Genomic DNA, 26560 nt, shown 5'->3' on the forward strand with positions numbered 1-26560 from the left:
CGATTGTCTCACGAATACAAAATTTCATTCGATGCTCGCACAACATTGATTGTCTGTCGTACGACAGTGGTACGTTCGTCGTGCAACATAATTTTGTTTTATTTAGAAGAATACAATTCAACGATAATGAATGTTTGAAAAAACATACAGTCTGCCGTTTAAAGAAGATGTTATTCCTCCAGAACGATTACGCTTGAATCTGCTAAATAGGCGCCTTGCCGGAATCAAACAAGAGTAAAATATGGTACTGTTAGCGCTGATTCGAGCCCGTGTACAAAATAGGAACCAGCGAAACGCCAGACGTTGGTGGGTTAGGCTGCTACTGGTGTTTTGGCAGTAAAGTACACTGATGCAAGAGTTGAAGCGGGAATCTATCGGTGATCTCGTTGGATTCATGCGGATGAAGCCTGGTATGTTTCAAGAGCTTTTGCTGTGAGTTGCACCTCGCATCACTAACACAATAAATCGGGCCTTCTTTATATGCTAGTAGTTCGGAATCAATCGCGCGATTGACCTACGACTGTTGTGCGACAGACGTACGACAGTGGCACAACAGTGGCACGACAGTAACACGACAGTAACACGCTCATTCCATGACATAAAAACCTGAAAAATGGCACGAAACAACTCACAATTGTAGTACGACTGTCGCACAACCAACTTGCGACAAACCCACGACAGTACAGTTCCATTTTTGTTTTCTGTCGTGTACCTATCGTGTAATCATGGTGGACATGTCGTAGCTGATGTGACCACTCGATATATTTTTTTGACATTTTGCACGACAGTGCCACGACAACTATTTAATAGATCTTCCACGACAAAAAATAGTACGATCTGTTGTGACCGGGGCTTTATGCATGAAATAATTGCCATAAGACGTAGGACATTAATTAACCAGCAATCAATCGTATACCTAATTTGAGTAGTTTTAATGGTTGATATTGGCGTTAAAATGAATATTCATTAAAAAGTATCCCCGTCTTATAAGTCTTATATGTCTCATTGGGTTTGCTCCTATAATTTCATTATTTTTCTCAACTAACTGATTTATTTGTGATTAGTATCGATTAGTAATTGTGTGCATGCATCTTACTACTACTTGGTCGATACCTCTGATGGTTGACTGTTTATCCCTAAGGGTATTATCAGCCCAGTAGTCAGTACGTTGGTAAATGTATATTGTATTTTAAAATTTGTTTTTATTTCTTGTCCGGTTTTGGCTATACATTTGTCCTTTTCGGTGTATAAGCTCATCATTTGTTTAATATACATTTGTATGTGTATCATTTTTGTGAGCTGGTAATAGTTTAGATAGCCGAATACATGTAGTTACATTTGTAAACTGTCTAATTACTATCAAAAAATATCTTGATACAAAAGTAATATTTCTTTCATATATACATAATTTATACCTGAATGAAGCCCAATACGGATTTCAAGTTTTCTATCTGTCAAATGACGAAATTTAAAATCCACAACTTTGTGTCTTATATCAAGAGCCATGTTTGATATCTCCCTGATGTGATTGTTACCGTTTCTGACAGGTAAACCAGATACAACCATATATGCATCACCAATAGTTTCAACCTAGCAAAATAATCGAAAAACTTAGGATTCATATTGTCTTTCATTTCGCAGATATATTTTAATTGTTGATGTCTTTCTTTTTAACATTTTTAATCCTAATCAGTCGTAATACCAAGATAATTAGGGAAGAATAAATCATATGATTCGCTTTGCGGATATTGTATTTTGAAAGTTAAAACGAACAAGAATGTCCTCAGTACACGAATGCCCCACTCGCACTATCATTTTCTATGTTCAGTGGACCATGAAATTGGGGTAAAATCTCTAATTTGGCATTAAAATTAGAAAGATCATATCATAGGGAACATGTGTACCAAGTTTGAAGTCGATTGGACTTCAACTTCATCAAAAACTACCTCGACCAAAAACTTTAACCTGAAGCGGGACAGACAGACGAACGAACGAACGAACGGACGGACGGACGAACGAACGGACGCACAGACCAGAAAACATAATGCCCCTCTACTGTCGTAGGTGGGGCATAATAAAAACGAATTCTTGTTTTAAAATCCAGACCATACTCAGTACTTATATTTTGCGATCGGTCAAAGATCTTTGTATAAAGGTATTACACTTTTCGGTGAACAGTAAAATCATTTTATGGTCTGCAAATTAAAAGTCTATATTTCTTTATGTTTGATGCTGGATTCTGTGTCATCTTCTGAAAATTAAGTGTCTCATACAAGGGTGGACACAAAGCCTTCTTTAACTTCTTAATGTTTGTATACACGAGTTAATACATCTGACTTATATTTTTATCGATATAAGTATATAATTTTTTAAGTGTTGTCAAATTCTGGTTCAATTCTCAAGTCAAGATATAAAAACATACTAGGTAAAAACTTCGGTACATTAAAATATTTCTTTGTAAAAGTAATGCTTGTCCAAGTTCAAATTTGCCTTTTCCAAAAGGATTGTATTACGATATTTACAAGATAAGATACCTATTTCGATTACAAATATATTGACAATAACAATTGACAAATGGTACAAATCTACGAAACAAAAAGGAATATATATACCACAGAGATAAAAACGTTTTATGAAGAATAAATAAGGCTGCTGTATTTTCACGAAATTTTATTTTTTTTCACTTTTCCCAGCAGTGTATTACATATATATGTTTTTATAATAGATATATAAACAACCGAAAACGTTCTAGCTATTTCATATAAATAGTGATTAAATGTTTTAGAGAAAAAAAACCTACCTCCTTTCATGAGAAGTTTACAGTTTAAATAAAACTAAGCATAAATGCCAAGTTTTTTACCGTTGTAAACAACCCAAACATGTTTACAAAATCAATTATCAACTGCCCATTTTACAAATATATTACCTTGTAAACGTCGTATTTTGCAAGAATAGTGTCAAAGCAGATATACAAATCATTCAACAAGTCAACCACCTGAAATAAATGGACAGACAATAACATTAGCAGGCCTCAACAAAGTATTCATCTTTTTCATTCCTTTTCTTTTATGTCTTGTGTTTACTTTAAACACAAAAAAATATTAGTTTAAAAAGGCAAGTGTCACGAAAGAAATATTAAGCTACACTTATTTTTTATTTCAACAATCTGAAATTCCATCAAAGTAAAACTGAAACGGGTATCGATTTTTTGTTTTGTTTATGATGCCTGTATAGTGCAATATTTGACATATATTTACTAATATACCTACATTGTATATGGAGTTATTTTTTTTTCAAAACCATAGGTCATTCTTACTCAGAATCAACCCGGACGATACCATGTTTGAATGAAATATGCTACAAGGCATAAAATAATGACATATGTTAAATGTTCAATCGATGATACGTGTAAAAGAAATCGCTATTGCCAACATTTTAGTTTTAGAAACAAATATAACGTGAAGTTTTGTTAATTTATTGCTACAATACAGAGACATTAGCATATATGTGAGATGAATTTTAATGTAGACTTTTATAAAGAAAAAAAAGCCAGATTTAACATATTCGTGTGTAAACTTTTGAAAATCTTATTGAGTCAGACTGAATAGGTTAATTGATTGTTGGTTGCTTGCTTAACGTCCAGTGGCAAATATTTTATGCATGTTCATAACGATACACTGAATAGGAAATCATACTGTGACCTACATGTACTTATATTCGTTTTCGGATCAGTTCTTAACTTTTTTATTTTTATTTATACCTTTTACTCTATCAAATAATCAACTAATAAGATATTCTTATATTCTATTGAATAACATTCACGAAACTTACAATAGGGTCGGGTGGGGAGGGTATATATAATTATATCCTGATTATCTGTTAAAAAAGGTATTGCTATTCAAAAGCTTCATGTATACTTAATTTTCTAGTTTTGGCAAATTTGTATCTCGTTAGATATTCATGGGAAAACTGTGCCATCAAGTTCATTAAAGGCTATGAATCTACAACCTACTCATAATTGGTTAGGGTTTGGTTAGGGTTATGTTTAGGCTTAGGGTTAATACCTGAAGAGGAGTGCTCATTGATGCAATGACTGTAAATCCTACAATATCACTGAAGTAGATAGATACTGTAGAAAACGATTCTGGTTCTACACTGTTACCAGCCGACAATTTATCAGCAACATATCTGGAAAATATATACATATTATTACATTGGTTGCAATGAATTACATTGATTTCCCAGTTAAATAAAAACCGATAATTTCACATGTGAAATAAACGTGGTTAGTTCACTCTCTGACGTCATACAACAATAGGCGTTGTCAAGACGTCAATAATTGCTGATCAAAACAAATTGTGCATGCGTAGAAAAAAGATATAGTTCCTGACATGTTTTGCATTAATTTCTTTTAAAAAAAGCGGTTTGCAAATGTAATAAAATGAATAACTAATTAAAGAATTAAAATATCGAAAAATATTCAACTCGTGACCGAACAACACTGATAATTAACTCGTGCGCTACGCGCATTCGTGAATTAATGTGATGTTCGGTCACTCGTTGAATGTTTTTCTCTATTTGAATTCTTCGATTAGTTATTCTATAATTACTTTGTATATAACATACCGATAAATGTTTGAAATAAAGTTCCAAAATTAAGAAACGTCAGATCTCAAAATTAGCATTTTGCAGACTTTTGTTTTGTATCATCCTTTTGTAACACATATTCCATAACATAAACTCAAAATCGAACGACGATAGTTGTTATGAAAAAAACATTATTATTCTTAATATCTTTTAAAGAGAGGACATATATGATATAATTATTAAAAAATAGAAACCTATTTAGTCTAGCTTAATTGAATGACATATTGATTTATCAAAAAGTTGATAAATTTTCCACGGACGTCCAACAAAAGTTGTTTTAACAGTTATAAACAATTTTTAAAAAAACATATCGAAAAGGGTGATATTGAAACAAATTTCACTCATGAAATAAGATTCGAAGATAAGAAATCAGGCAACTAGCCTATAGGTATTTACGCAGTGAGATGTTAAAGCTAACGTCACTAGTATATGCATTAAAATATAAAGATGTCAGTATGATCTAAGGAGGATCTAATAAGTCTGAACAATGATTTTTTCAGGCGTGTTTAGCTTTTTATTCAATTTTCAGACTTATCCTTTACGGTAAATTCAGTACTGTTCAGACAGTTCACTTTCATTAAATTCAGTGATGTTCATTATCATTTTCATATGATGTTTATTTCTTCAGGTTAATAACAGCTACTGGACAGTCTGGTCATAGATTAAATTGATTGCAGACAGAAGATTGAAATGACTGAACTTACCGAAGTGGATAAACCGAAAAATGACATAATAATTTATTGACAGTCTTTTAACAGCTGTTCAAATACGAATTTGTTTCCTAGTGTATTTTTGTTCGGTTATCTTAAACCATGATCCTGCCCGATGGATAAAGCTCAGAAATGTGAGATCTCTCTTTTTATAAATTTATTCTTACGGTGGCAGAAGTCTGTGAAGAAGATCTTCCGCTCTTTTCTTTTCTTCCATATATGCACGTGTCCTTTCATTAACCAATGATTCTAGATTGTTTGCGTACAGCTCCATTCTCTTCATTAAATTATCCAGAATATTGTTATCTTTTCCTCTGTATTGAAAACACAATCAATGTCAATGATAATGATTAAAATATGGAAAATATATTATCTAAAAATGTCTATCAATTTCCCAATAGACCGATTTTATACTTTTTTTCTGGAGTACCAAAAGTTCACACATTGACCAATATTCAAAAGTCAGGCATAGTATAAAGTATTTTTTGTCAATATTTAGGTTTGAAAAAGAAAGTGAAGGTTCAGAACTTCATGCCATCAAGTTTTTCATTGAACTTATTGATTGAAAAATAAAATTGAAAATATGCAGAAAAAGCAAAAGGTTTAAAAAATTATGTTAGAATCTCACACAATGAGTTAAGAATGTCTTTTTTGTACAACTGTAGAAAAATAATCAAGGAAATTTAATAAAATGATTTCGACAAGGAGTCTTTATTGATGATTTTCTTGGTAAGATTGCTAGTGATGTCTGGTCTGTCAAAATTGTGTTCTCATGTTGTCAAAAACGTTAATAAACTGTTTCGAAGTACCTGCCTTAAAACAGCAATTTCAACGACAATTTGCTCTATATCAATACTAGCATGATAATATACAATGTAACCCATCTTCAGTTGGAGCATGCGTATTGAATATCCAAATAAGTAGATGAAATAAGGAATATTAAAGACCAAATAAAGTTACCTCCCTTATCGCATCTAGCATACTTACACACTTATTTTTCTGATAACACCTCCAATTGATTTAAATGATGGTCTATTTACAGGATTTTCATCCCAGCATCTTTCAATTAATTGAGAAAGTTTCTTTGGGCATGAATCAGGTAAAATATGAGGTCTGAAAGGTCCTTCTATACTTGGTGGAGCCATAACCTTTGTCAGAATTTCTACAAATAAGAAAATTTACTAATTTAGAAATAAACAGTTTTACCACGCATACTTTTGTATTGACAATAACATAGCATATTATCATTAGCTTTATAATCATAGTTTCTTTACTTATGTCATTATATGTAGCCTGACAATTATGAATCGATGATTGTATTTTATTTTCGTATTTCTATCGCTGAAAGCAACCACTAATAAAGCATTGCTAGTTATACTGAAATTGGAACCAAGAAGGTGCTTCATGATTTCTGTAAAAACAGAAACAAGTTCGAAGAAAAAACACAGAAAACCAAAGATCTATCAACACGAACACCACTCAACACCTGATAGTCACAAATGTTAAAATGAAAGACCAATCAGTTTTTGCTCCACTATCAAATGACAATATTCATGTTGCTAATTGTATGTTAACTTCAGTGATAATTAATTCGTTTACGGTGATTTTGACATTGAGGGAAAACGACGGGTGTAGCGAACACAAATGGGTATGACAGATGTTCTTTAACTTAAACAATAATGATGATATTAAAGCAGCAATACTACTTTTTTTGTCGTTTTATGCTACTAGTATTTACGATATTCAAGTAATCATGCAGATTCAATACTTTTTTTTTCAAAGCAAGATATCATTTTAATTCAATATTCAATAACAAGTTAAAGGCCATGACAGTTGTTTACCGACATTTTAATAGGAAGATGGACAATATGTATTATTCCACTGCCTGTTGACATTGATAGCGAAATCAACATTTGATTGGTTGAAACTTTTACACGTAAGGTGGAACAAAACTTCATATTCACCACTGAGTATCATATTCTCCTCTGAAATGTTGGAATTAAATCTTGCGACGTTACGCTCGGTTTATGTACATAACGTCTTTAACTTCTTATTTACCAAATAGCTTAAGAAAATATCATTTTCGTGTTCAAATTTATTTCAGATGTTAAAAGAAAGACTAATAATTAATGTTTATCTGTTCTGTTTACCAATATGTATGTCGTGTTTAGTAATAAAAACAAGCGGATAATAAAACATTCCGGTATGCAAACCAATTTTTGATGTTTAGATAGTATACAAAGCTTAAGCAGTGGAATAAAACATCCATTTCCCTTAGCCTCGGTAGATAAGAAGATTTGATCACCCTCGAAAAATCATATTTCCCTCGGGCAGAGCCCTCGTGAAATATTAATATTCTTGGTTGAGCAAATGTTCATATCTCCCTCTGGCACGGGAAATAAATGTATATTGTTCAGGGTTCCCGTGCGTTTGTAATGAGTAAACATTGATGGTCTACTATAAAGACGTCATATGATTGAGATTATCGGTATCTAGAAACTGATAGGAAGATGGACAATATGTATTAATTCATTCTTTATTCTTTATACCAGTTAACTTGATACTAATAAAAAGATAAACATACATTTAATTATCCAAAAGAAAGCTGGTCTTTGAAGACAACTTTACTTTGTTTACTTTGGACAAATCTGTTTATTATAGTTCCCCAACGGACACTTTATGTTTTTTTTTTTTTTTTTTTTTTTTTTTTTTTTGTTGTTATTTTTTTATTATATATACTTCATTGAAAATTTTCACATTTGTTAGTTTGATATAGAAAGTACCGGTACCTTATCCCGGCCTCGTTAAACATTAGATTGTATATTTAGAACATTTGTTTGTAATTGTCAGTATTAAAAATTATAAAATATAAACAATATACAGATATTAGAGAATGTACATGCTATTTTAGGCACGAAACAAGAAAACAAAACAATAAACAACATTTAACAGTATATTATATATAATATATAAGGTGGTGTGGAGAAGAGTAAAACAGTACGCACAATAACATTACATAGGGTAATGCTAAGTTGCTTAAGTGTACATTATTCTAGTAATGGAAGCCATGGGTAGAGGTTAACAATGTGAAGAGGTTTTGTTTTAAAAAATATATTCTTTTCTAGTATAAGATTTTCTTTTAGATAGTTTTTCAGCCCTGCACAATTTACTTGATTTTCACGGTTTTGTTCTATAGATAAAGAATTTTGATAAAAGTTTTACATGTATTATTAAATAATCTATCTTATTATTTTCTGTTTTTCCTAAATTTCCGAATAAAATCATATCCATGTTAAATGGAATTATTATTTGTGTTTGGCTATAAATCCAATCCATGAGTCTTATCCACAGATTTGCTATTTTATGGCATGTCCACAATATGTGTTCAATATCTTCGGTAACTTCATTGCAGAAAGTACATTTATCGCTTTGTTGCATTTTTATTTTAAATAAAAGTTTATTTGTGCCCAATCTTCTGTGTATTATTCCATATTGGAAGCAGTGGAGTTTTGAGCTTTTTGTGGAGTAAAAAGACACATGCACATATTTCCAATCAAAATTTTTGTCGAGTCATAAGAACCATTTTCTTCACATCTAAGTTTAGTACTGCTTTTTTCAAGTAAAACATTATAAATATCTTTCGACCCTTTTCTTGATAAAATAATGTTATTAAATTATTCGGCATAATTGGTCCTTGTGTTTTATAACGATTTTTTATGGATATATAGTCCTTAAAAGCCTCTTTATATGATTTTATTGATGAAATGACACCCTTATAAGTAAGAAAGTTTGACTTATTTTTATAAATGTTTTGAAATTGTTGAAAAGTCATTAGTTTTCTCTCATCGTTTAATAAATCATAATTATTAAAAAGATCCCTTTACCTATCCAGTTTTTATAGAAAATATATGTTGTTCCTATTTTTATGTTTTCATTATTCCAGAGCGAATCTGATACAAACTCGTCTTCGTTTTTTGGTATGAATTTATTTTGTAAATCTGTCCAAGCTTTAAAAACTTCTCCCCAAAAGGGTTTTTTACATCTTTTTGTTAGGCCTAAATAAACTAGGTTTTCAATACTAATCTTTTCAGTACTTTCTAATAACTTATTTAGTTTGGGTTGTTTTTCAACAACCGTCTAATCCAAGTTAATTTCAATCCTTTAGTATCTTTGTCAATATCTATCGTTTTCAGCCCATTTTCAGCCCCCCCCCCTAATTTGTGTTCAGAACACAATGTTTCTCTTTTTATCTTGTCAGGTTTGTTTTCCCAAATAAATAAATTTGGTGTATTTACTGTCTTCTGATTGGTAAAAAAATTATAGTTTTATTTTCAATGTTGTCAATTTTTATGGCGACACGCCCACTTTGACGTTGTGTATTCATACGCCAACATGTGTGTACGTTGTTATTGTTAATATAAATGATATAAAAAGTTCTTTGAGCTTTATTTTTGATAGAAATTTATTTATAATGAAAGGCAATAATTTATTTTGAATTTATTGAACCATAAAATTAATTTTTGACTCTTCACATGTTACATAATCCACTTCGCGGATTATTCAATGTGAAGAGTCAAAAATTAATTTTATGGTTCAATAAAATCAAAATAAATAATAACCATTCATTAAATAAATGAATAAGTTTTGTCAGTTAGTTGTTTTAAAGTATTTTTGCATGGTGTTGGTAATGTTAAAAACAGATGGTTCAATTTTGAAATAATTAGTGTCTTAGTAAGTGTCTTTTATTCTTGGACCATAGTTCAACATTTCCATTTTATGCAAATTAACAGAACAGTTCCTAGTAATGTAAAACTGCTGGACCCCCATTCCAATCCCCATTTACACACATGGTGTCTTGACTATATTTGTTTTGGCCTATCCACACCACCTTTGTTTTGTCAAAGTTCATATGGAGACCAGACATTTCAGCATATTTTTGAAGTAAGCGAAGAGATGCATCTAGAGATGTTTGTGTACCGTCAAGTATTATTGATGTGTCATCTACGTATTGGGAGATAAGATATTCTGTGTCATCGATTTTAATTCCTTTAATTTCTTTGTTCTTTCTGATTGAAATTCCTAGAAAAATGCAAGGTGATAAAGGATAACTTTGAGTTTGACTCTCCCTCTGATATCTTTCGTTCTTCTTTTTCAAGGACAAGCCGCTTCAACATTCAGCATGCATTGTTATTTACTTGATGAAATTAAAATTGTTTTTTTGAAAATGTATACTTTAGCTGATGTGATATTCCTAATGAAAAACCAGTGCACCCTGATCAGATAGATTGTATTGGTATTTATGTAAAATGGTACAACAGTTATTGAGATTTGGCCAATGATGCTTTAAAAGCATAATAAAAAAAGAATGTGTCCATAGTACACGAATGCCCCACTCGCACTATCATTTTTTTTATATGTTCAGTGGACCGTAAAATTGGGGTCAAAACTTTAATTTGGAATCAAACTTAGAAAGATCATATCATAGGGAACATTGGTACTAAGTTTCAAGTTGATGTAACTTTAACTTCATCAAAAACTACCTTGACCAAAACCTTTAACCAGAACTTCGCACTATCATTTTCTATGTTCAGTGGACCATGAAATTGGGGTCAAAACTATAATTTGGCATTAAAATTAGAAAGATCATATTATGGGGAACAAGTGTACTAAGTTTCAAGTTGATTGGACTTCAACTTCTTCAAAAACTACCTTGACCAAAAAACTTAAACCTGAAGCGGACGGACGAACGGAGGCACAGAACAGAAAACATAATGCCCCTCTACTATCGTAGGTGGGGCATAAAAAGTATGTGGTATGATTGCCAATTAGACAAATCTCCACAAAAGACCAAATATTACACATACATTTACAACTATAGATAACCGTACGGCCTTCAACAATAAAAAGCTCTTACCGCCTAGTCAGCAATTAAGGGTCAAAATTGAAAAATGTAAAACAATTCAAACGAGAAACACAACGGCATAATTAATGAACAAAACAATAAACGATCAACAAAAATGCAGCAGCAACAAATGACAACAACAGATTGACAGGCTCCTGACTTGGGACAGCCACATACAGAATTTGGCGAGGTTAAAGATGTCAGCGGGCGCCTAACCCTCTCCTTACATCGCACATTGGTGTATATAAAAAGAAGGGTGGTATGATTGAGAATGAAACAACTCTTCACAAGAGACCAAATGACACAGATATTTACAACTAAAGGTTACCGCACAACCTTCAACAATTAGCAAATCCCTACCACTTAGTCAGCTATTAAAGGCGTCAAAGGGACAATACGGTTTATGCCAAATGCTGGTAAACCCAAATTATTCTTCAAGTCATTGAGTGTAGATCAATAAGAAATTATAAGAAATGTCTGTGTGCACCTGAAAAAAAACATGGGTTGATAAGATTTGTAGGTACATTGTAACTATGCACTACGGCACTACAATTATTTTGATTTACAAGAACATGACGAAATATTTGTAGTGGGATCTTTTTTTTACTGACTGTGACTGAAGTAATTGTTGTAGTATCTGTAAGTGACTTAAGAGACAGATATAAGAATTATTCTGCCGCCTCTTTTTGTCAATGGACATATATTGAAAAGTTATTCCAGGGATTGCATCATATTAAAATCATGACAGTTATGTTTTATTTCTAATAAGATATTTTCCTAAGATGATGAATTGTGATTTTAAACTGGGAGCGTTTCTTCAACCAAAGCCACAAGAAAGTTTTTACCTATTCACGACATATACAACTTTTTAGTTATTGGACCCCTAATGTTTGTTACACCAACAGCAGATCGCGCTCTTACATAATACGACATGCCTTCTCTTATCGAAATTGGCAAAGGACAATAACTACAAGGGGTCGGGAAAACATGAGTGTATCAAAATTTGTCATTCTAACTGGTTCTTATATTCCCACATATGTTGCAGTGGAAATCAGTTCACTGCGGATCAGAATGACCCCAGAAGACATGGGGAATCAGTACATTGTGGTCTGAATAAACTAATGAGATTGTCGGCGCCCTACAATGACATCCAACTTTTTCTTTCTAGTATTCCATCACCTTTTCAAATTGATGTGCATATTGAAGTCTAGTGTTAGTGTATTCTAATTATACATAGACAGCAACCTTTGATGTGTAATATCCCTGTGAATCTTTGTTTATAGTTTACATATATATATATATATATATAGGGCTTTTAAGCCTGCTATTTATTCCATTGTTCATAGATATAAGAAGATGTAGTATGAGTTCTGATAAGACAACTCCCCATCCAGGTCGTAATTTGTAAACGTTAACCATTATACATGTAGATCAAAGTACGGTCTTCAATACGGAGTTTTGTCTCACACGGAACAGTAAGGGACGGACCCCCCAAAAATATTATGAGCCCATAGACATAATTTAGTCATATGACCGTGACGTCATCAACTTTTTTTCATGGCTTTCTACGGTTTAAAATGGAATTTAGAATTAAATTATAAGAAATGACTGTAATATTTTTTTTTCTGTCTATTCGAAATAACATAAAAAATGTGGTGCACACTGTTAAATAACCTGCTACGCGCGTTATTCAGTGTGCACCAATTTTTTTATGTTATTTCTTCATAGACAGAAATAATATTACAGTCATTCCCTAAATATAAAAACAAACGTCATATACTATAGTGTCATGAACATGAAAGTTCTAACATCTTTCTAAATTTAAATAATCAGCCAAGAGTTTCCATCATTTTTTTTTCAAAGCATCATGGACCGGGGGTTAACTTTACAGTTCTTATTTCTCCTCTGTTCTTTATGGCATTTTAACAAAACTTGCCCACAAATATCTTTATAGGTTGACAGATATTATCACATAGCTAAATCTTGATTATGAATATTTTTTGTCGATAATTCCGTAGATAAAGTTATTTGTTTCATTTTCTTACATGTTCCAAGCGAGGGTATGTATCACTAAAATCCAGTAATCGGATATAAATATGACTAGCTGTAATTCTGGAGCATTCCTAGCGTTTGCTTCCATCGAAAAAAGAATTCTCATATAACATGAGAGATTATCGAGAAATTGTCTAAAATGTCTAAAATTTTCGAATTTTTCAAATCCTCCCTTTTGACCTTTGACCACAGTTTTAAAAAATCTGCACTACTTTGACATGCCTTAATTAAAGGATATTATATCTATCTGCAAAATAAGACCAAAACTAGCCGTGAGGTATTTCGGTCCATTAAATTTTCAAATTTACCTGATTTGTCACCGTACTATCTGATCATTGCTAATAATAATGGATAGAACAGATTTGATACGCTCTGCTATACAACTTGATGCTAGTTTATATGTTGTATTTAAAAGACTTTTTGGTCGCCAAGTTTTCATGAACTGTCTAGGTTTATCACCTTTTGGTAAACAAGTAATAATACCCTGTTTTTGAGTTATTGACAATTCCCCCTTAATTTTGTAACCATAAATTAAAGATCTGAAAAACAAATTTTCCTACAATTGTCCAAACGAATTTAAACTAGAGGCTCTAAAGAGCCTGTGTCGCTCACCTTGGTCTATATGTGAATATTAAACAAAGGAAGCAGATGGATTCATGACAAAATTGTGTTTTGGTGATGGTGATGTGTTTGTACGTCTTACTTTACAGAACATTCTTGCTGCTTACAGTTATCTCTATCTATAATGAACTTGGCCCAGTAGTTTCAGTGGAAAATGTTAGTAAAAATTTACAAATTTTATAAAAATTGTTAAAAATTGACTATAAAGGACAATAACACCTTAGGGGTCAATTGACCATTTCAGTCATATTGACTTATTTGTAAATCTTACTTTGCTGTACATTATTGCTGTTTTAAAGATTATCTCTATCTATAATAATATTCAAGATAATAACCCAAAACAGTAAAATTTCCTTAAAATTACCAATTTAGGAGCAGCAACCCAACAACGGGTTGTCCAATTCATCTGAAAATTTCAGGGGAGATAGATTTTGACCTGATAAACAATTTTACCCAATGTCAGATTTGCTCTAAATGCTTTGATTTTTGAGTTATAAGCCAAAAACTGCATTTTACCCCTATGTTCTATTTTTAGCCATGGCGGCCATCTTGGTTGGATAGCCGGATCACCAGACACATTTTTTAAACAAGATACCCCAAACATGATTGTGGCCAAGTTTGGATTAATTTGGCCCAGTAGTTTCAGAGAAGATTTTTGTAAAAGATTACAAAAATTTACGAAAAATTTGTAAAAAATGACTATAAAGGGCAATAACTCCTCAAGGGGTCAATTGACCATTTTGGTCATGTTGACTTATTTGTCGATCTTACTTTGCTGAACATTATTGTTGTTTACAGTTTATCTCTATCTATAATAATAACCAAAAACAGCAAAATTTCCTTAAAATTACCAATTCAGGGGCAGCAACCCAACAACCAGTTGTCTGATTCGTCTGAAAATTTCAGGGCAGATACATCTTGACCTGATAAACACTTTTACCCCTTGTCAGATATGCTCTAAATGCTTCGGTTTTTGAGTTATAAACCAAAAACTGCATTTTACCCTTATGTTCTATTTTTAGCCATGGCGGCCATCTTGGTTGGTTGGCCAGGTCACCCCACACATTTTTCAAACTAAATACCCCAAAGATGATTGTGGCCAAGTTTGGATAAATTTGGCCCAGTAGTTTCAGAGGAGAAGATTTTTGTAAAAGATTACTAATCTTTACGAAAAATGGTTAAAAATTAACTATAAAGGTCAATAACTCCTAAAGGGGTCAACTGACCATTTTAGTCATGTTGACTTATTTGCAAATTCTACTTTGCTGAACATTTTTGCTGTTTACAGTTTATCTCTATCTATAATAATATTCAAGATAATAACCAAAAACAGCAAAAATTCCCTAAAATTACCAATTCAGGGGCAGCAACCCAACAACGAGTTGTGGGATTCATCTGAAAATTTGAGGGCAGATAGATGTTGACCTGATAAACAATTTTACCCCTTGTCAATTTTACCCTTTGGGCCAGGTGAGCTAAAAAGATTCAATACTTAAAAATAGTTAAAAAATATGACCTCATAAAATTAATGGAATTTGACGCGACTGTCAAACAAGTGAGAGGTTTAGCTGGCTATAAAACAAGATTTAATCCATATTTTTCTACATAAGAAAATGTCTGAACCTAGTCAGGAATATGACAGTTGTTATTCATTCGTTTTATGTGTTTTGAGCTTTCGATTTTTCCATTTGATTAGGGACTTTTTACTCGGAGTTGAGTATTTATATGATTTTACTTTTTGCTGTAAACATTTTCAGGGAAACTTTTAAAACAGATTTAAACACAGACCGTAATCAAAAAACGTACATAGTTTTATAAAAAAACAAATATGTCTCCTGTAAATTTTTACAAATAAAGAAAAACCCCGATTGCATTTGATATCTAAAAATGCATAACCATGATCAAATTATCAAAGAGTTGTGATCAAAACACCAACCCTTTGATATCATATAACTTTTGCAAGTCGTAATGACTTACAGCTGGAAGTTTACCATCCTTAAAACTCTTAATTTACATATCTGAAAAAGTCATAAAAATATAGCTCCAGGAAGCTAAATGATTTCAAATGGTAAACAGTAAAATCACAAAAATACTGAACTCAGAGAAAAATCAATTCGGAAAGTCCATAATCACATGGCAAAATCAATTAACAAAACGCATCAAAAACGAATGGACAAGAACTGTCATATTCCTGACTTGGTACATGCATTTTCAAATGTAGAAAATGGTGAATTGAACCTGGTTTTATAGCTAGCTAAACCTCTCACTTGTATGACAGTCGTATCACATTCCATTATATTGTCACCGATGCTTGAACAAAACAAACAGACACAATAGTTCAAAATGTCAAAAATGGGGGTACAGCAGTCAACATTGTGTTATCATATTAATCACTATAAAAACAACAAATGTAACGAAGAAGCACACATCAAATTAACATCCTCATTTTGATTATATTATAGGATTTTATTTGTCTATGTAAAATGCACCCATCAAAGAAGGAGGGTTTAGAGTACTAGTGTAACATTGTGCATTTGAAATTCGCACAGACTGTCAGGTAGACATGAAATAATTATGCCGTTCAAAGTATGACGGGATGTATAATTACAGTAAACAGGTAATTCTCCTTTTGCTTGCAAACATTTTGTATCCACTGTAAAACGTGTCGTTTTCTTATATATTAATTGTAAGTTAATACATTACATTCTTTTGATTTACTGACAATAATTGATAGGCATTCCAAAATAAGATTGTATTTCCTATTTACATATAACATACTGAAACCACGCTATCCCGTGAAAATGTTACTTCAATGGAATCGAAACATGTGATTTTACTTGTAATTTCACGGTTGTATTATACAAATGTAATTATATGAATTGAATGCTTCCGCGCCACATACAAATGAAAATATATTAAAGAAAGCCTAATGAACATCACAATTCCAATACATCAAATGTTAGGAGTAGCTCAATGTCCTCTTGTTATCTAACAGGATTTGTATTTCGTTTTCAATTGAGGTTTCTTACCTTCTGCTTCAATGTCACACCCTTCAAATGGAGCACATCGCATCACAATCTCATGACAAATAATTCCAAAGCTGTAGATATCACCTTTAACGTAAACCTCATTTTCCAAACGTGATTTTCCCTTTCCATTACGAAGAATTTCAGGTGCCGTCCATAACAATTCTAAAATGAACCGTGATTTTAAATTAAAGTTTTTATATATGAATATATCAAGGTCCAGGTTTGTTTGGCAAATGCATATGTTTGATAAATCACGACTATAACAGTCAACTGAAATAAATAGGTTATTTTTTCTAAAATGACAAAAAAAGTCATGTAAGCATAAATATTTGTCACATAATTCAACTACACTGTAGTACATGTGATTTCGATAATTTCAAAACAAATTATTTCGTTATCTAAAAGATACTACGGTTTATAAAGAACAAGTATAATACATGCATCTTAATATCTGACGATTAATGATAAAAAGTGTTTTAATGTTGTATCGTATACTTACTATTTTTATTCAACTGATTGTTCTCCGTCTGGTTTTGTTTTGTTGAATTGAAAATTGAGAATGGTCCATAGTCTGTCAGCTTTAACATAAATCGACTGTCGATGACACAATTTGTACTGCTCAGCCGACCATGAAATTTAGCTGGACTGTCATGTAAGTATGTCATACCCTGTGTGTTGAAAATTGAGTTATCAATCATTAGAAAATTAAAACTATATGTGAACGTACAAACAATGAAATGAAAGTACGGGTGGCACTTTTTATGTCTAGTTTGGTGTGATTGTCCAAATCAATATTTCGTGTTTAATGCTTTCTTATCAAATAAACAAACAGTCAATATTTTATAATTCTTCAACAAATAATTCGTATCAAGACAATTGCCGGTCGGATACAAATTTGTTATAAGTAGAGAGTATTTAAAATCATAAGTTTAGCTTATTATGACAATGTTATATAATCTTACATACATGTAATATTGTTTAGTATTATTATGTGAATTTTGGTGTTCGTTAATAAAAACAGTTGATAGAATTAATCAAAATAATAATAATAATACACCTATATGATCAATGCTAAATGATAATAAAACGTATTAAAACATACTGGTATACTTATATATATGATTAATTGAATAATTAATTCATTAAAACAAATTGATAAATTCATTCATTCATTGAAACAAATTAATCCATCAACTGATTAATAAAAATTCTTAAAAGAAAAGAAAAAAAGGAAAATATGATCTGTCAAAGTTTGGTTAAGGATATAACTCTGTGTTTTTTTAATAAAGTAAGAGTGTCAGAATCATTTCTAGCGTTGAATTTCAAATACTTTCTTCCTATGCAAGAACTGTCCCGATCAGTTCTAGTGCAGAACTGTAGGGGGTGAAAAGACACAAGACTGTTTCAAAGTTGTATTAGAATAAAACAGTTTCTGCCAGAAACTGTTCTAAAGTTGTACAAAAACTGTACGCGTCTGGCGTACAAAATTGTAATCCTGGTACCTTTGATAACTATTTACACCAGTGGGTCGATGCCACTGCTGGTGGACGTTTCGTCCCCGAGGGTATCACCACCCCAGTAGTCAACACTTCGGTGTTGACATGAATATCAATAATGTGGTCATTTTTATAAATTTCCTGTTTCCCAAACTTATTTTTGAAAAAACTAAGGATTTTCTTATTCCAGGCATAGATTACCTTAGCCGTATTTGGCACAACTTTTTGGAATTTTGGATCCTCAATGCTCTTCAATTTTGTACTTGTTTGGCTTTATAAATATTTTGATATGAGCGTCACTGATGAGTCTTATGAAGACGAAACGCGCGTCTGGCGTACAAAATTATAATCCTCGTACCTTTGATAACTATTTAAACAGTATTGACAGTTCCTGGCATTTTTAAAGAGAGTTCAGAACTTATCCAAACTGTAGTCGAAAAATGAGGGATGAAAAAGGTTCTAAACAGATCTTGTTCTTTAACGACCAACCAGTCCTTTCATAAAATCTAATAAAAAACATTAATGGTGCTTCCGATTTTTTTCACACATATTTACTTTATTAATTGTAGCTAAATATTACATACCCCAATGATGTCTCGAAGCAAAGAATACCTGAATGTCCAATCTAGCTCTATATCATCATTTTCAAGAATGTCCTAAAATTAAATGAAATATTGTTTCATAAAATTGAAATGTTTCTTAATAGTTATTAAAATATAATATTAATTCGATTCATTTTCTTCTTCAAACCTGAAGCGTTCTTGTGTTTGTTTCTATGGTTTTGTGGGTTTTTTTTTTTATTATGAATCATATTTTTTTACCTGTCATTTTGAATGTTTTGCAAAATGTAGCATATCTATCCCGTGGCTAGAAACTATGAAAATATATTCAATATATTTGATATTCAATCTTCAAGACCAAATAGGTGCATAAATTGTTATTTGGATGGAGAGTTGTCTAATTAGCACTCATGCCACATCTTCCTATATCTATATATGTAATTTTGTTAGAAGAAATAATCAGCTTGTGTTTAATACATATGTTATATTTTCTTTTTGATAGTTCGGGCAGAATTGAGTAATGAAGCCATTAATCCCTGAGGACAAGGCACATTTAACCACTACCAAACATACCCAAATTTTTGGATGTCCTTCCTAATGGGTTGCCCTTCCTTCTTTTTTCATAATTCTTTATTTTGTATTTCTTCATCTCATACAATATTATATGCATTTTTTCTTATCAGAAAAATACAATACATGTTTAATAATTTTGACCCGTCAGTGTCAGCGCTTATATTATATTAGACACCCTCTCCCTCAAACAAACAACAACAATGCCGTTCATTCTAGTCCAATCATTTTATATAATCTCCTTAATTAATTTGTCAACTTTAATCTGAATTTTTCCTGAACGTTTACTAAATCGTAATATAGCAATAACTTATCCTTTCACGTTAGAAAAAAAAACCCACACAATATGTGATATTCATTTCCTTATATTTTGCTTATTGGCTGTTATAATTTGAATAAAGTTATCATAAACTGCACATGTATAAATGTAATAACTGAGTGAAATCAGAGAACTTGTTCACATGCTAGAAAATATATATTGTCGTCTCCATTTGAGTACATTTTGAAGCTGCCATACCTGTAAACTTCCTCTCGGACAGTACTCCATAAGAAGAGTATTATTTCCAGGTTCTATAGTAGCACCAATGAATGCACACAAGTTCTGGTGATGTAAATGTTGAAGCTGAAATTTTAAGAAAAAGTAAATGTTTTGACATCTTAGTGCGTCTGGACTACCAAATCATACACCCAGTATCGCGATGACATAAACAACCACTGGGTCGATGCTGCTGCTGGTGAATGTTTCGTCCCAGGAGGTACACATGTATCACAAACCCAGTAGTGAATACTTTCGACAAACTAAATATCAATGATGTTCTCATTCTTTATGAATTTACTGTATAATATGTTGAATAATTCGAAACACTTGGCTTTGCCTAACCCAGGCATATTGCCTTACTTGGGACAGCGGTTTACGAATTTTCGATTTAAACGTGTTTCAACTTCATAACGTTATAACGTAAAGCAAGGTAAATTCTCTTCAAAACGGTATGCCTCAGAGGCAATGACTATCGTCTGTTAAGGCAAGTTTTATACACGATAGTGTCACGGGTGATTTCACAATTTTATTTCCATTGAATATTGAAAAGTTTGTTTTTACTGAATGGTAACTACAACCTTCATCTGTCAGTTCTTCAAAAATACACTTCGTGAGATTATTCCAAATATTCTTCCCGACCTTTGTAAGTTTTGATACACATTTTAATAACTCATTGCTTTATAATTTTAATAATTTAATACCATATAGCAGGTTAATTTCGCGGGGTGTACCTTTTCGCTTATTTTCGCAGATAGAACAAAATCGCCAAAATAAATTCCGCCATTTTAAAAGAGAATATGCAAAGGTATTGGTAAAAGATTTGAATCCGACAAAACAATAACCGCCAAATTTTTTCGTATACTTTATTCAATGAAAATCACGAAATTTTACACCCGCGAAAATAACCCGCTCTACGGTGTTAGTTATTTTACTTGTTTACTTAAAAACAAATCGAACCTATGCCTTTTTCACTTATGTGAAAGAGTGTTTGTCATCAATAACAAATTATTACCTGCTGAAATTCAAGTAGTGTATGTCTGGTCAGGTCAATGGTTTTCAGTTTGAAGCGCCTTATAGCAACAGTATTGCCTTTACACACCCCAACCTGGGTAAACAGTTGACCTTTGTTTATTGAAAGCTAAAAAATATTTAGACATCTATTGAAACAAATCATTTAATAAAACTTTTCTCATAACACAGTACTCCGAATTATAGTAAAAAAGACAATAGTCATCACATTTAGCTATTTAGCTAACTTATGTATTACACAGCTGGACAAGAATGTGTCCCTAGTACACGGATGCCCCATCTGCACTATCATTTTCTTTGGACCGTGAAAATGGCGGAAAATCTCCTATTGAATAAAATTAAAATTTGAAAGATCATATAATAAGGAACATGTGTACTAAGTTTCAAGTTGATTGGACTGCAACTTCATCAAAAACTACCTCGACCAAAAACTTGAACCTGAAGCGGGACAGACGAACGGACGAACAGACGGACGAACGGACGGATGAACGGACGCACAGACCAGAAAACATAATGATCAAACATGGGGCATAAAAAAAGGTTTCCACAGTTTTAAAGAGGCGAGTTCAATACGAAATGGAAACAACACTTTCAAAATCACATGCGTCAGATGCGCTTTTCTAGATTAAACTCTTAACAGGAACGTTCAAAGCCTTTTTCAAAGCCTTTAATCTTTCCGTATATCTTGTTCATCCGTTTCATCCGGTTAGATGTCCGTTTTATGCGGTACTCGTCCGTTGGATGTACGTTTGACATCCGTTCTGTCCGGTACGTTTCCGTTTCTCGTACGTTGAATATCCGGTGTGTGACTGTTATGCAGTACATCAACGGACTCCCAACGGATAACAATTTTGTCAACGGACAACTTTTATTTTCATCCACTAGTCGTCCGTTCGTGCTATCCGGTTAGGTGTGACCAAGGCTTTAATAATGTGACATTAGTAATTAACCGAAGTTCAAATTGTGTAAATCGATAAAAAGTAACAAAAATTACTGCGTTTTTATTCATTCATCAAGCAACTGAACGTAGTAAGGATATCGTTACCATTACTGTTTACCTCTATTAATATCTAAGGAAGGATCTAAATTGTAGTTAGTGTAGTCTGTTGCATAAAACATTATAATTTGTAATTTCTTTAATTGTTTTAATGTATGATCATACCGGTTTCCTATTTTTTCTAAGATTTTCCTTAAAGTTTATTTCTGCACATTTTTGATTTTTTTTATAATATATAACATTCCTGTTTGCCTATCACATATAGATTTTTTAACGTATCTGATAGAACCAATCTTTAATAGATTTACGCTGAAATAGTACACCTCTGCCCCATGTCAGTGTGTCTGTTAAAAAATTTAAACCCGCTGATGTATGCAGCTACCCTAAGTCAGTAGTATATTGTTCAGTGGTTGCCTATTGTTAATGTGGCTCATACGTTTGTCGTTTGTCGTTTTTTTTATGTAGATTAGACAGTTTGTTTTCTTGTTTAAAATGTTTTACACTAGTCATTTTGATACCTTTATAGCTTGTTCTTCGATGTGAGCCAATGCTTTGTGTACACAAACCTATAATTAAAACTCTTTACACATTGTAAATTTAATGGAGGGTTGTCTCATTGGCACTTATCTAAATTAACTAAAATATCTTACTCGTGTATTTAGTAGTCACATTTATGGACCCATTTCCCATGTTATAATAGGAGATCTTAACATCGTTCAAGACCGAGAGTTAAAATCATTCCTTAGTAAAGGACCTAAATATCGTCCCCCGTCAATTATTAATTGGAATGAGTGTCGTAATATCATCCACGACTCACTCCATACTTACTGTATGAAATGGATAAAACGGGAAAAAGCTGACAAAAAATCTTTGGACTCTCTTTTTAATTCAGTAATGAAGATAGTTGATATACGTATTCAACATTTTTAAAAACATTTTACTATAAACAATAACCCCAATAAACCTATTTCTCGTATCAAACATAAACTAAAAGAACTAGCCAAGGAATTTGTTTTTGTCCCGGCAGATAAAGCTGCTAATAATATTATTATTGTTTGACGTAAATTTTACATTGAGGTCCTGAAAAAGGAAATCACCAATTCACCAACATTCCAACTGACTCCATTTTCAGAAAACGAAATCTGTAACAAACATAAACTTTTAGCCACCGCTTTACAAACAGAGCCAAATACAATTAAAAACCAATTGTTCAGAGAACAATTGAAGGTCTTTCCATCAAAACAATGTATTTTGATATGAAAAGTTGTGAAACTAAGTTTAAAATGTCATTTCAATCGTCAAATGATAGCTCCTAGCAAGCTGATTCCAAAAATATATTGTTTCCATACATTTTTTAAATAAGGGAGATAATTTGTTACTTCCGGTTTGAAAAATGTTACTTCCGATTATATTTGAATATTTACTTGACACTAATTCCAAGAATATCTGGTTCTATATACTTTTATATTAATAAAGTACAAAAAAATAGCTACTTCCGGTTTACAAAAGGTCACTTCCGGTTGTTTTTTACAAGGTTAAATGGTTTGATACCTTTTTCTAAAAGTTGTATATCTTTATCATGTATACATATAGAATAAAAGCAAAGGTCAAAATCTAGAACGCCAAATTAAGCTATGACCTTGAGATCAATTTCAAGGTCATAAACCAAGGACCTCAAATCAAAAGACCATAGGTCTTAATTATATTTAGTTAATGAGTTATATCACCAAACGCGTATTTTTAAATACAAGAGGGGAGAAAACTCCCTTTTACATTCAACGTACGCTTGCAATCAAAATTTACATCTTACGACATGTCGCAACTAACAATTTAGTAAAAATAATTTGTTGATATCTTATACAGTCTTTGGATATAAGTGAAAATAAGCCAAATTCAAATATTAGAATATGACCTTGACCTTTGACCTTGACCTAATTTTTATTTTTTGGGACCAAGGACCTCAAATCAAAAGATCCTAGGTCTCTATCACTTATGATTTATAAGATAGAAATTCATATCATTTATATCAAATGCATAAGGGGAAATAACTCTCATATGGAGCGGTCATATCGCTTCGGTCAAAACAGGACAAATCATGCCAAGGATATAACGAGCAATTTTGTAAAATAAATTTGTCATAATCTTTAACGGTTGCGAAGGAGATGCGCTAACAAGGAAAACAATGTTTTGGGAGATAACTCCTACAAAGAAAAGTATTCATTTACGCAGGGTAAATTTCAAAAGCGCATAAACTGTTCGATATCATATACAAAATATCTAAGCGACATATTGCGAAACAAATGTTTATCGCAAGAACAAAATTAGGCGGAAGAAAAAAAAAAAAATATTAAAAACCAATTGTTCAGAGAACAATTGAAGGTCTTTCCACCAGTAAATATCTATTTTGATATTAAAATATTAAAAATCAGTCTAAAATGTCAATTCCTATGGCTTTATGATGTATAGATATGAATTTCAAGCAAAGGTCATAATCTAGAACGTCAAATTTACCTATGACCTTGACCTCAATTTCAAGGTCACAAACTGAGGATCTCAAATCAAAAGACCCTAGGTCTCTAATATGTATGGTAAATAAGTTATATGACTTTACGCATAATTTTAGATATGATAGGGGCTAAAACTCACGTTTATTGACTACGCACCCTTTCAACCAAAATTATTAAGTTACGACATGTTGCAACTAACAATTTAGTAAAAATTATTTGTCGATATCTTATAAGGTTAATGAAAATGAGTGAAAATAAGCCAAAACCAAAAATTTAGAATATGACCTTGACCTTTGACCTTGACCTCAATTTCAAGGTCCCAAACTGAGGATCTCAAATCAAAAGACCCTAGGTCTCTAATATGTATGGTAAATAAGTTATATGACTTTACGCATAATTTTAGATATGATAGGGGCTAAAACTCACGTTTATTGACTACGCACCCTTTCAACCAAAATTATTAAGTTACGACATGTTGCAACTAACAATTTAGTAAAAATTATTTGTCGATATCTTATAAGGTTAATGAAAATGAGTGAAAATAAGCCAAAACCAAAAATTTAGAATATGACCTTGACCTTTGACCTTGACCTCAATTTCAAGGTCCCAAACTGAGGATCTCAAATCAAAAGACCCTAGGTCTCTAATATGTATGGTAAATAAGTTATATGACTTTACGCATAATTTTAGATATGATAGGGGCTAAAACTCACGTTTATTGACTACGCACCCTTTCAACCAAAATTATTAAGTTACGACATGTTGCAACTAACAATTTAGTAAAAATTATTTGTCGATATCTTATAAGGTTAATGAAAATGAGTGAAAATAAGCCAAAACCAAAAATTTAGAATATGACCTTGACCTTTGACCTTGACCTCAATTTCAAGGTCCCAAACTGAGGATCTCAAATCAAAAGACCCTAGGTCTCTAATATGTATGGTAAATAAGTTATATGACTTTACGCATAATTTTAGATATGATAGGGGCTAAAACTCACGTTTATTGACTACGCACCCTTTCAACCAAAATTATTAAGTTACGACATGTTGCAACTAACAATTTAGTAAAAATTATTTGTCGATATCTTATAAGGTTAATGAAAATGAGTGAAAATAAGCCAAAACCAAAAATTTAGAATATGACCTTGACCTTTGACCTTGACCTCAATTTCAAGGTCCCAAACTGAGGATCTCAAATCAAAAGACCCTAGGTCTCTAATATGTATGGTAAATAAGTTATATGACTTTACGCATAATTTTAGATATGATAGGGGCTAAAACTCACGTTTATTGACTACGCACCCTTTCAACCAAAATTATTAAGTTACGACATGTTGCAACTAACAATTTAGTAAAAATTATTTGTCGATATCTTATAAGGTTAATGAAAATGAGTGAAAATAAGCCAAAACCAAAAATTTAGAATATGACCTTGACCTTTGACCTTGACCTCAATTTCAAGGTCCCAAACTGAGGATCTCAAATCAAAAGACCCTAGGTCTCTAATATGTATGGTAAATAAGTTATATGACTTTACGCATAATTTTAGATATGATAGGGGCTAAAACTCACGTTTATTGACTACGCACCCTTTCAACCAAAATTATTAAGTTACGACATGTTGCAACTAACAATTTAGTAAAAATTATTTGTCGATATCTTATAAGGTTAATGAAAATGAGTGAAAATAAGCCAAAACCAAAAATTTAGAATATGACCTTGACCTTTGACCTTGACCTCAATTTCAAGGTCACAAACTGAGGATCTCAAATCAAAAGACCCTAGGTCTCTAATTTGTATGGTAAATAAGTTTTATCACTTTACGCATAATTTTAGATATGATAGGGGCTAAAACTCATATTTATTGTCTACGCACCCTTTCAACCAAAATAATTATGTT

The 26560-nt window shown here is 32.0% G+C and overlaps 1 protein-coding gene across 1 annotated transcript in view; it reads right to left on the reverse strand.

Annotated features, from left to right (window-relative positions):
* Positions 1-26560, reverse strand: part of LOC143079558 (atrial natriuretic peptide receptor 1-like) — a 171140-nt gene that overhangs the window by 3388 nt on the left and 141192 nt on the right. Inside the window, exons 10-19 of the mRNA XM_076254967.1 lie at positions 21138-21263; positions 20105-20209; positions 19042-19113; positions 17461-17629; positions 16962-17123; positions 6345-6519; positions 5525-5671; positions 4065-4188; positions 2927-2995; positions 1416-1590 (exon numbers count right to left, since the gene is read on the reverse strand). Coding sequence (XP_076111082.1) covers positions 1416-1590; positions 2927-2995; positions 4065-4188; positions 5525-5671; positions 6345-6519; positions 16962-17123; positions 17461-17629; positions 19042-19113; positions 20105-20209; positions 21138-21263 — 1324 coding nt within the window. The remainder of the gene's footprint in view (positions 1-1415; positions 1591-2926; positions 2996-4064; positions 4189-5524; positions 5672-6344; positions 6520-16961; positions 17124-17460; positions 17630-19041; positions 19114-20104; positions 20210-21137; positions 21264-26560) is intronic.

The sequence above is a fragment of the Mytilus galloprovincialis genome, chromosome 6 (assembly GCF_965363235.1).
Source record: "Mytilus galloprovincialis chromosome 6, xbMytGall1.hap1.1, whole genome shotgun sequence".
NCBI lineage: Eukaryota > Metazoa > Mollusca > Bivalvia > Mytilida > Mytilidae > Mytilus > Mytilus galloprovincialis.